Source organism: Talpa occidentalis, unplaced genomic scaffold (assembly GCF_014898055.3).
Source record: "Talpa occidentalis isolate TD23 unplaced genomic scaffold, MPIMG_talOcc4v2.1 talOcc4.11, whole genome shotgun sequence".
NCBI classification, from domain to species: Eukaryota; Metazoa; Chordata; class Mammalia; order Eulipotyphla; family Talpidae; genus Talpa; species Talpa occidentalis.
The window spans coordinates 102,195,112-102,206,987 of record NW_023601104.1 but is presented as its reverse complement, the minus strand read 5'-3'; the positions used below and the strand labels follow the sequence as shown (position 1 = coordinate 102,206,987).

At 68.0% G+C, this 11,876-nt stretch overlaps 1 gene segment (V, D, J or C); it reads left to right on the top strand.

The window, feature by feature from the left end:
* Positions 1-364: 364 nt before the first annotated feature.
* LOC119239489 (Ig mu chain C region membrane-bound form-like) lies at positions 365-9,194 on the top strand. The segment is given in 7 exon segments: positions 365-395; positions 5,645-5,962; positions 6,043-6,390; positions 6,530-6,847; positions 6,944-7,276; positions 8,887-9,002; positions 9,091-9,194. Coding segments are annotated over 7 exon segments (1,461 nt in total).
* Positions 9,195-11,876: the final 2,682 nt, after the last annotated feature.

The following is an 11,876-nucleotide window of genomic DNA, read 5'->3' as shown; positions in this document are numbered from 1 at the left end:
CTGTGCCCCCCTCTGCGACGTCCAGACCCCGCATCCATGGGGCGCCCGGCCGCTGAGGCTGAGGGTCCCCCCCGGAGCCCCGCTGGGGACTAGCCACGGAGGCTCAGGGCTGGTCTCGGGGGGGCAGCAGGCTGGGTTTTTGTGCGCCCCCTAAGGGGGCCTGTGGCAGTGTGACAACCTTGCTCTGTGGGGCCAGGGGACCATGGTCACCGTGTCCTCAGGTGAGTCCTGGCTCCCGACGGCTCTAGCCGCTCGGGGACGTGGGGGGTCGGGGTCTGGGTTTCGGCGCTCCGAGAGGGAGTGGGCTGGGTTTTTGTGCGCCCCCTAAGGGGGCCCGTGGCAGTGTGATTACTTTGATATTTGGGGCAAGGGGACCATGGTCACCGTGTCCTCAGGTGAGTCCTCACAACCCCTCTGCCCTCTCTCTCTGGGGTTTTTTGCTGCATTTGGGGGCAAGGAGGGCTTCTGGGTCTCAGGTCTAGAGGGGCTGGGGTGGCCTGGGGGGCTCGGGAAGCAGCTGGGGCCGCCGCTCCGGGGACAGGAGTGGGGGCTGCCCTCCGGGGCACCGCAGCGGGGCCTTCTCTGGTCCCCTCGGTCTGGGGGTCCCGGGTCCCCGCCAGGCGCCGTCATGGGGTCACAGGCCTGTCGGGGCCGGTTCTTGCCGGGGTCCCGGTAGAGTCGCCGCGGTGCGACGGCTGGCTCCAGCACGGGGCCAGGGGACCGCGGTCACCGTGTCCTCAGGTGAGTCCCCAGCCCGACGGCTCTAGCCGCTCGGGGACGTTGGGGAGTCGGGGTCTGGGTTTCGGCGCTCGGAGAGGGAGCGGGCCAAGGGTCCAGCCCTCCCGGACAGCGTGGGGTCCGGGGCCGCTGGGCCTGGAGACAGTCAGGGGCCGCGGCCGGCTGGGCTGTGTGGGTTTTTGTGGGGCGAGGCCGGCGGTCCCAGCATGGTGACTACGATGCTTTGTATCTCTGGGGCCAGGGCACCCAGGTCACCGTCTCCTCAGGTAAGACCGGCCGCTCCGGGGCCTCCGTTTTCTGCTCTGTGGGTTTCTGAGCCGCTGGCTCTCGGGACACGTCCCCGGGGCCCGGGCAGCAGCGGGGGGGACAAGGGCTCAGGCCTCGGCCCTTGGGCTCTGCATTTTCTGGTGCTTCTCGGGCCCTGGGGCCTGGGGCTGGGAGACGGCCGCGCCGGGCGGGGGGGTGGGGGCCGAGCCGCGTCCTCTGTGGGGGTCAGGGCCCCGGGGGGCAGGGGGCGAGGGGTCCCAGAGGCGTGTTTGGGTGGAGAGACTGGAGCCTTTGACACGGCCGGCGCCGAGGACAGTGGGGACTTAGAGTGTGGAGGTGTCCTGGGCCCGGGCCGTGCTGGCGCGGATGGGGCAGCTTGTCCCCGAGTCAGGCTGAGTTTAGACAACAGAAAACCGAGCTTGTGTTTTTTGATTGATTCTGCAGAGTTGCTGAGCTGGGGGTGGGGGGCAGCGCAGGTGGCAGGAAGCGCTCACCCCACAGTCTATTTTGGGGAACAAGAAAACAGGACCAGCCACTGTGGCCGGCACGGGGGGTTCCCAGCGGATGCAGCACCTGGCCATTTGCATTCCCAAAATAGAGCAGGACCAGCGGGGCGCCTCTGAGAACTCTTTGAACTTAATTTTTCAACTTTAGCTTATCAGCTTTTAATTTGTTCGAATTTAGGCTTATCAGCGGCTTTTTATATTCCTTTTTATAGGACTGTTTAAGAAATGGGGCAGCCCTGGGCGGCTCATCAGGGCTGGAATTAGTTATTCCTCTGAATGGCCGGCGCAGGCCTGGCCCCTGGGGCCCCGGGCCGCTGTCCTGACAGCGAGGCCCCCACCCCACCTCTCAGGCCGCCCTCGGGGCCGGCTCTCCGCAGTCCTGGCCGTGAGCTGGCGGCTTAAGAGAGGACGCGGAGGGAGCCAGGGGACTCGGTGGACTGGGGGCACCGGCCGCCTGGGGCCGTGGGGGCCGGGGGCTCAGGGCCGCAGCCAGACCCACCCACTGCTCCCAGATCAGCCGTTTAATGGACTTGAGGGATTATTGCAGGGATTCTGCAGGCCGCAGAGCCCACCCTTGAGGCCGGGGCCGTGCGAAGGTGAGGTCTGTGCGCTGCCCCCATGCCGCCCCGCTCCCGCTGGCCCCTGAGAGCCTCCCACACAGGGGGCAACCCGCCGTGGCCGCTGGCCGCTGACAGCTGGCTCCGGAAACCTGGCTCTAGGGGACGAGCTCGGGGCCGGCTTTAGGCCGGGCAGTGCCTGGAATGCCACGCGTCTTCGGGAGCTTTGAGACAGAGGCCGGGGGTGAGTGACAAATTTGATGAAATGCATTAGCTGGTCGCTTTTGATGACGGTTTTTATCTAAAGGGGTGATTTAGAGTCAGGGACCAGAAATGGGGTACCCAGTGGAGACAGGCAAGGGGCACAGGGTGGAGACAGGTGGGGAGAGTGCCTGGCTCCCGGGATGCCCGTGAGAGGCTGGCCGAGCTGGGGGACTGCAGGAGACATGACCCAGGGCTGAGGGCAGCCAAGCAGGCCCCACAGCAGGCGACTAACACTCCAAAGCCAGGCTTGCTGGCCCAGGAAGCTGCTACTGTGACCGGGTGAGCTGAGCTGGGTGAGCTGAGCTGGGTGAGCTGAGCTGGGTGAGCTGAGCTGGGTGAGCTGGGTGAGCTGAGCTGGGCTGAGCTGGGCTGGGTGAGCTGAGCTGGGCTAGCTGGGTGAGCTGGGTGAGCTGAGCTGGGTGAGCTGAGCTGGGCTGAGCTGGGCTGAGCTGAGCTGGGTGAGCTGAGCTGGCCTGAGCTGGGTGAGCTGAGCTGGGTGAGCTGGGTGAGCTGAGCTGGGCTGAGCTGGGTGAGCTGAGCTGGGTGAGCTGGGTGAGCTGAGCTGGGCTGAGCTGGGTGAGCTGAGCTGGGTGAGCTGAGCTGGGCTGAGCTGGGTGAGCTGAGCTGGGTGAGCTGAGCTGGGTGAGCTGAGCTGGGTGAGCTGGGTGAGCTGAGCTGGGCTAGCTGGGTGAGCTGGGTGAGCTGAGCTGGGTGAGCTGAGCTGGGCTGAGCTGGGCTGAGCTGGGCTGAGCTGGGCTGAGCTGGGTGAGCTGAGCTGGGTGAGCTGAGCTGGGCTGAGCTGGGTGAGCTGAGCTGGGTGAGCTGAGCTGGGTGAGCTGAGCTGGGTGAGCTGGGTGAGCTGAGCTGGGCGAGCTGGGTGAGCTGGGTGAGCTGAGCTGGGTGAGCTGAGCTGGGCTGAGCTGGGCTGAGCTGGGCTGAGCTGGGCTGAGCTGGGTGAGCTGAGCTGGGTGAGCTGAGCTGGGCTGAGCTGGGTGAGCTGAGCTGGGTGAGCTGAGCTGGGTGAGCTGGGTGAGCTGAGCTGGGCTAGCTGGGTGAGCTGGGTGAGCTGAGCTGGGTGAGCTGAGCTGGGCTGAGCTGGGGTGAGCTGGGTGAGCTGAGCTGGGCTGAGCTGAGCTGGGCTGAGCTGGGCTGAGCTGGGTGAGCTGAGCTGGGTGGGCTGAGCTGGGTGGTGTTGATATGGGCTTAGCTGGGTGAGCTGAGCTGGGCTGAGCTGGGCTGGGTGCGCTGAGCTGGGCTGAGGTGGCCTGAGCTGGATGGGCTGAGCTGGGTGAGCTGGGTGAGCTGAGCTGGGTGGGCTGAGCTGGGTGGGCTGAGCTGGGTGAGCTGAGCTGGGTGGGCTGAGCTGGGTGAGCTGAGCTGGGTGGGCTGAGCTGGGTGAGCTGAGCTGGGCTGAGCTGGGCTGGGTGAGCTGAGCTGGGTTGAGCTGGGTGAGCTGAGCTGGGCTGAGGTGGGCTGAGGTGGGCTGAGCTGGGCTGAGCTGGGCTGAGGTGGGCTGAGCTGGGTGAGCTGAGCTGGGTGAGCTGAGCTGGGTGAGCTGAGCTGGGTGAGCTGAGCTGGGCTGAGCTGGGCTGGGTGAGCTGAGCAGGGTGAGCTGGGCTGAGCTGGGCTGAGCTGGGCTGAGCTGGGCTGAGGTGGGCTGAGCTGGGTGAGCTGAGCTGGGTGGGCTGAGCTGGGCTGAGCTGGGTGAGCTGAGCTGGCTGAGCTGGGCTGAGTTGGGTGAGCTGAGCTGAGCTGAGCTGGGCTGAGCTGGGTGAGCTGAGCTGGGCTGAGCTGGGCTGAGCTGGGCTGAGCAGGGTGGGCAGAGCTGGGCTGAGCTGGGCTGGGTGAGCTGAGCTGGGCTGAGGTGGGCTGAGCTGGGCTGAGCTGGGCTGAGCTGGGCTGAGGTGGGCTGAGCTGGGTGAGCTGAGCTGGGTGAGCTGAGCTGGGCTGAGCTGGGCTGAGCTGGGCTGAGCAGGGTGGGCAGAGCTGGGCTGAGCTGGGCTGGGTGAGCTGAGCTGGGCTGAGCTGGGTGAGCTGAGCTGGGCTGAGGTGGGCTGAGCTGGGCTGAGGTGGGCTGAGCTGGGCTGAGCTGGGTGAGCTGAGCTGGGCTGAGCTGGGCTGGGTGAGCTGAGCTGAGCTGAGCTGGGCTGAGGTGGGCTGAGCTGGGTGAGCTGAGCTGGGTGAGCTGAGCTAGGCTGAGCTGGGCTGAGCTGGGCTGGGCTGAGCTGGGCTGAGCTGGACTGAGCTGGGTGAGCTGAGCTGGGTGAGCTGGGTGAGCTGAGCTGGGCTGAGCTGGGCTCAGCTGGGCTGGGCTGAGCTGGGCTGAGCTGGGCTGAGCTGGGCTGGGCTGAGCTGGGCTGAGCTGGACTGAGCTGGGCTGAACTGGATGGGCTGAGCTTGGTGAACTGAGCTGGGTGAGCTGAGCTCGGTGAGCTGAGCTGGGCTGAGCTGGGCTGGGTGAGCTGAACTGGGCTGAGCTGAGCTGAGCTGGATGGGCTGAGCTGGGTGAGCTGAGCTGAACTGAGCTGGGTGAGCTGAGCTGGGTGAGCTGAGCTGGGTGAGCTGAGCTGGGTGGGCTGAGCTGGGTGGGCTGAGCCTGGTCGGGTTGATCTGGGCTGAGCTGGGTGAGCTGGGCTGTGCTGGATGAACGGAGTAAGCTGAACTGGTTGGGTTTCGTTGGGTTGAGCTGGGTGAGCTTCTCTGCGTTCCGGGCCTGAGGGTTTCTTGGTGATCTGAGTTGGTACAGAGTGGAGTGGACTCACTGAGGTCCTGCTGCGGCTGTTGCTGACCTGCTTTGACAGCCCTCCTGGCCAGAGCCACTGTGGTCCCAGGGTACTAAGCTGGCAGCACTGGCCCTTCAGGGCCCACACAGGATTGACCTCTGGACCCGCGGGGCTGCACTGGCTGAGCTGAGGCTGCTGGTTCCTGCCCCTCCCTCCAGCCCCAGACACACAGCAGCTCTCGTGGCCGAGAAGGTGGCCAGCATGGCCGCCCAAGGTCTTTTTCCCATGGACGGCCTGTGGCCATCACTTCTCTCAGAGCCGAGCAGGTAACCAAGAGGCCCAGGTCTTGAGGGCCTGATCTGCCGCCTGAGGACCAGGGCACAGGCTGGGGACGGGTGTGTGACGGCAGGAGCCCTGTGTCCCAGCTGCTGGGAGTGGGCCAGAGTGGGCAGCGCCTCCGTGGCCTCGCACACCCAGCAGTGTGTCCCGGCCCCGGCCTCCCCAGCCGCCTGCCGTGTGGCCCCTCACAGCCCCAAGCCCGCAGGGCGTGGACCCCTGCTCACACCCCTTCTTCTCTCCTGGCCCGCAGAGAACCCTGCTGCCCCGAGTCTCTTCCCCCTGGTGTCCTGTGACGGCCTCGTGTCTGAGAACAGCCGGGTGGCCATGGGCTGCTTGGCCCGCGACTTCATGCCCAGCTCCATCACCTTCTCCTGGAGCTTCAAGAACAGCTCCGCGGTGAGCAGCCAGGGCGTGAGGACCTACCCCACGCTGCAGAGCGGGAACAAGTACGTGGCCTCCTCCCAGCTGCTGCTGTCCTCCCAGGACCTGCTGCAGAGCAAGGACGACCATGTGGTGTGCCGGGCCCAGCACCCCAAGGGCAACCGCAGCGTGAAGGTGGCCTACCCCGGTGAGCACCGCCTCGCGCGGGCGGACGGGTGGGGCCGGGGGCGGGGGGGCGGCTCCCAGCTGACCCGTGTCCTTGCCCAGAGCAAACAGCACCGCAGAGCCCCAAAGTGGACGTCTACATCCCGCCCCGCGACGCCTTCTCCAGCAACGGCACCAGCCCGCGCATGTCCCAGCTGGTCTGCCAGGCCGCGGGCTTCAGCCCCAGGAAGGTGGCCGTGTCCTGGCTGCGGGAGGGGAAGCAGCTGCAGTCCGGCTTCACCACCGGCCCAGTGGAGGCCGAGCACCAGGGCTCGAGGCCCGCCACCTTCAGCGTCACCAGCAAGCTGACCATCACAGAGAGCGACTGGCTCAACCTGGTCGTGTTCACCTGCCAGGTGGAGCACAACGGGCTGACCTTCCGCAAGAACGTGTCCTCCACGTGCACCACCGGTGAGTGTCCGGCGGCCGCCCCGTCCACACGGGCCGCCCCGGGCAGACAGGGGGACAGTGTCCCCGCCGGCAGGGCTGCGGGGGGGCTCATCAGGGCTCAGCCGAGTCCACCCGGTCACTCGGCTACTCTCTCCTCCAGAACCAGCCAACAACATTAGGGCCTTCCCCATCGGCCCCTCCTTCGCCAGCATCTTCCTCACCAAGTCTGCCAAGCTGACCTGCCTGGTCACAGACCTGCCCACCTATGACAGCCTGAGCATCAGCTGGACCCGCCAGAACGGCGAGATTCTGACGACCCGCATCAGCACCCCCACCAGCCACCCCAACGCCACCTTCACGGCCGAGGGCGAGGCCAGCGTGTGCGTGGAGGACTGGGAGTCGGGGGAGGAGTTCACGTGCACCGTGACCCACACGGACCTGCCCTCCCCGCTCAAGAAGGTCGTCTTCAAGACCAAGGGTAGGCGCCCCCCCCCCGCAGCCACCCCCCGCCCCCTGCGGCCGCGCCCCTCGCTTCGCACCCCGGGCCCTCCCTGACCCCACCCTGTGCCCACAGAGGTGGCCAAGCACCCGCCCGCCGTGTACGTGCTGCCGCCGGCCCGGGAGCAGCTGGCCCTGCGGGACTCGGCCTCCGTCACCTGCCTGGTGACCGGCTTCTCGCCCGCCGACGTGTTTGTGAGGTGGCAGCACCGCGGGCAGCCCGTGTCTCCCGACAAGTTCGTGACCAGCGCCCCGACGCCCGAGCCCCAGGCCCCCGGCTTCTACTTCGCCCACAGCGTGCTGACCGTGAGCGAGGAGGACTGGAGCGCGGGCGAAGTCTTCACCTGCGTGGTGGCCCACGAGGCGCTGCCGCTCTCGGTCACCGAGAAGGCTGTGGACAAGTCCACCGGTAAACCCACCCTGTACAACGTGTCCCTGGTCCTGTCCGACACGGCCGGCACCTGCTACTGAGCCCGCCCGGGCCCTCGCTGTCGCCGCCAAGCGGGGCCCGTTGTCCCTTTCCGCTAAAATGAGAAATAAAAAGATCCACCCCAAAGACGCTGGTCCTGACTGAGCCGCGCTGCCCCCGCCCGCCCGCCCGCCCGCCCCGCTCTGCCCCCGCTGCCACCCGCCGCCCCCGCTGCCCGCGCTCCCGGCGCAGCGCTGGACACAGCCCGCTCCACGCCGCCCCAGCTGCTGGCACGCGGGACATGGACATTCAGGCGGGCACACGCACACCCAGGACAGATGAGACGCACAGGCGCTCACGCACACACACGCCCAGGCACGCGCACTGACATCACACACAGACACACACACAGCTGCATGAACTTGCATGCACAGAGGCACACTCATGTGCACACATTCAGATACACAAGCACTCACATCCACATGCGCACACGCTTATAAACACGAGTGCACCCATGTGTGCACATTTGCACTCACACATAGCCATGGGCACAAATGCACACACGCACAGATACACACACGGAACCAGAGACACAAGCTCACCTGCGCGTGTGTGGGCAACGCACAGCACCAACCCGGGCCCATGTGGTCCTGGGCACACGTGCACCCTCACACAGGCACATGTGTGTGCACATGCTTACACACGCACACGTGCACACACAGGAACACACTTACACAGGCACACTGGCACCTGTACACATGTGCACACGCTCAAATATGGGCATGCACAGGCACGCACACATGTGGCTCCAGCCCTGGCACATGGTCACTCCTGTCCCACACTCTGCGCCCGCCAGCAGGCTCCCTCCTGCGCTGTGCTGGCCTCAGGCTCCCTGCCCAGGCCTCCGCTTGTCCACCTGTCTCTGCTTGAAGGTGCGGCTGTGCGACACAGCCGGGCGGGGCCCACACAGGGCCTGGCTGGCTTCTGCTCCTCAGAGAGGCCCGGCCAGCAGGCCCAGCCGCCGCGCCAGGGCAGGTGGGCGAGTCAGCCTCCCAGAGGCCCCTCCCAGGAGCCCCACCTGCGGGATTTTGCCCTGCGGGCCGCCCCATATAGAGGTGCAAGACCCCACCCGGCGGGATCCCCCAGACCCGCCCTGCAGGCCCCACTGAGTGTCCCCAGTCTGTCCACCCTGCACCCCTGCTGGGCCCTGGCCCACAGGCCCCTCACCCTGGGGCCATAAGTCAGGGGGCCCCCCACTGGAGACAGCATGTCCACCAAGGAAGCTGGGAGGGGCTTTCAGGCCCAGACACCCCAGCCTCCGTGCTGGCCCGGGGCCCAGGGGCTCCGGCCGACCCACCCTCTCTGCAAGGCTCTCACCGGGGCCCCACCCCAGCCACCCCGCCTGTCGCGCCTCTGCCTCCCTGCCCCGCACAGGGTGGCCCCGCCTGTTCCCTGGCCAGCCCGGCCTCCCGCACGGCGGCAGGGCTCAGCCCACCCAGACCCCCGCACCCGGCCCAGCCCTCCACGGCGCAGCAGAGGGACACGGGCTCAGGCCAGGGCGCTGGGGCCTGCGGGGACCCGCTGAGCAGACCCTGTGCTCTGTCCCACAGAGGGGGAGGTGAGCGCCGAGGAGGAGGGCTTCGAGAACCTGTCGGCCATGGCGTCCACCTTCGTGGTCCTCTTCCTGCTGAGCCTGTTCTACAGCACCACCGTCACGCTGTTCAAGGTGGCCAGCGGCCGGGCGGGCAGGTGGCCGGGCAGGTGGGTGGGTGGGCAGGGCCTGCCCCCCACTCACGCGTCTCTGCCGCCCGCAGGTGAAGTGACCAGGTGAAGAGCGTTGGCCCAGGGACAGAACCGCAGGGGCCCCAGGCTGCCCGCCCGCCATCCACACCAGCACCCCGCCCCAGAATAAACGTGTGTGCGCGAGCCAACTCGTGTGGTCTGTCCCGCCGGCGTGCGCAGGCCACGGGGCCCCCGCGTGTAGGGACGGGGTGCCAGGGTCTGGAGGCCGTCACAGCGTGCGCGGTGGGTGGGCTGTGAGGACACAGCCTGACGGGCCGCACACACGGCAGCTCGGTCCTCCTGTCTGTCTGTCACCCGGAGAGGACAGGCTGCCGGGAGGGGAGTGGAGAGCAGGGTCTGGCCAGGCGCGGGGGGGCATGGCCGCAGACAGGTGCAGAGCGGGCGGGCGAGCACTGGACAGCCACAGACCCGGCTCCAGGGCCTCTGCCATGAGGGGCCACCCCAAGAGGGGCCTCTCAGGGTCTGGGCGATGGGCTCAGGGACGGGTCAGGGGTGCGCAGCAGTGGACACAGGTCCCAGTGGAGACCGTGGCCAGAATGTGGGTGCTGCGCCGGCTACAGCCTCGTGGGTCCCAGAAACCCGTCCCCGCTCAGCTGCCCAGGTCAGGGGACCCAGGGAGGCGGCCAGGCCAGGGGGAGCCTGCCGCAGGACAGGCTGACCACACGGCAGAGCAGTCGGGCAGGTGAGGGGCACCCAGACCCCCAAGCCTGCCGCTCTACGTGGGCGCCACCTTGTGCTGCCCAAGGCGGCAGAGCCCATATGGGGAAGGACGAGCAGTTGGCAGGGGACAGAGAGAAGCAGCACCCGGCCCCACCCCCATGGGCAAGCGCGGTTGGACAGTTGGCCCAGAGCAGGACGGCCGAGGCCCGGCGCTGCCCACGGCCAGGGGCCACAGGACACGCAGGGTTGGGAGGACAGGAGCAAAATCATAATCGAGGCAGAGGCCACCACTGTCACTGCCCCACCCTCTTGCCCCGCCTGTCCTTTCCGAGTGTCCATCCGTGTGTCCCCTCCAAGCCCCGGGTCCCCCACGCGCCTCTGCTCCTGCCTCCCGCGGCCTCGCTGCTTCCCTCTGTCCGAGGCCTCTTCTGTCCCCGCCTCTCACTCAGCTCCGCCCCTGCCGGTGGGCACCAGGACCCCAGGGGCTACTGCAGAGACCCCCCAGGCCTGGGCCCCGCGACGCCTCCCCGAGCCTGCGCCACCCGCGGGAAACAGGACAAGGGCCACCCCACGCTCCGGCCGCAATGACCCGACCTCAGCCCCCAGCGCGTCCGAGGTCAGGGGTCAGCCCCTCGCCCGGCCCTCTCAACACCGGGCCTGGCAGAGTGCCAGCTGGCGGGTGCCCAGGCTGCAGGTGGGGCCTCCTAGCTGGACCAGGACTCGCGGTGCGGCCGAGGAGACCCTGGGGCCGCAGGGGTGCCTGGCTGAGTGTGGGGAGCCCTGCTCCTCCCTGGATGATGGGGGTCTGCAGGGCTGGGGTGGGGGGTTGGGGTGGGGGAGCGGTGCTAGGAGAGGGCGTCATGGGCCTGGAGGAGCAGGGGCAGCAGAGGTCAGCCAGCCTGTGGCCTGAGGGGACACCCAGGGGTGGCAGGAGGGAGGCCTGGCCTGGGCCAACGCCCACCTGGGACGGCAGCCACGAGTCCTGCCCTGGGCAGGGCCCTGCCCACTGCCCTCCCCAAGGGTCTTGTTTTCAGCACAAGGGCCAAGGGGCCAGCACCCGGGCACATGGGCCCCTCCTGCTGGCAGTCACGGTCCTTCCAGCCTCATACCCCAAACTGCAGGGACACGTCTGGAGCCCAGTCCCCAGAGACAGACACGGCGGGACTGAGGGGCCTGCGGGGCCTGCGGGGCCAGGCAGGACGCTGGTCTCCCTCCAAGGCTGCAGCGCCTCTGGCCAGCCCCTGCGCTGGGGCCACCTCCCAGTGCCGGCATGCAGCGTCCAGCCTCTGGCCCTCATGTCCTCCCCGACTCAGGTGGGGGTGCTGAGCACGCAAGGCCAGTGGGAACCAACGGGCAGCCGGGTGCAGAGGCTTGAGGCACAGGAGTTCCCAGTGGGCCCCCAGAGAGGCAGTTGCCTCTCCCTAATGACCCACCCATCCTCCCTGGTGACCACAGGCCCTGCTGCCGGGCCGGACCCTCCCCGCAGAGGCCACGGCCAGCTGTGCCTCCATCGGGACACAGGCCATGAGGGCAGGGCCAGGCTGGGGGCTGAGGTCCAGGGAGCTGCCCTGTCTGGGGGACAGAGGCATGGGCAGCTGAGGGGCCACCTGTTTGGCCTTAGCGAGGGGGATGCCAGGAAAAGAGCTGGGGGCCCTGCAGGTGCCTGGGCCCCCCCCCACCAAAAGGACAGGATGGCCGTCCGCCTGGACTCTCACAGCCCAAAGCCGCCATGCGGCCAGAGTCCAGGCCAGCCCAGCACCCAGCTGACTGGCCAGGCTCCCCCCTTACGCCCTCCGGATGGGCGTGAGGGAAACATGCCCCCGATTCCAGGCTTCCATTTGTCACAAGTGCAGCCAAGAACTGGGAGACGTGCAGAGAGCAGAGGCCGACCCCCAGCAGCAGCGGGAAGAGCCGGGTGAAGGCCAGCCCGGCCAGGCGCCCCTCACACTCCTCCTGCTGGAAGGGAGCCTCCTGGCCTCGGGCGCGGGTGTCCAGCTGGAGCGGGGGACTGACCCGGGGTGTCAGGGCCCGGTGTAGGGTAAATGGTTCTCAGGTTTTCTGCCCTCCCGCCACAGGGCTGCCCCGCCCGGCGGGCACCTGCAGGAGTCACGCTGCGGGGCGCTGTGCTGCGCGCCTT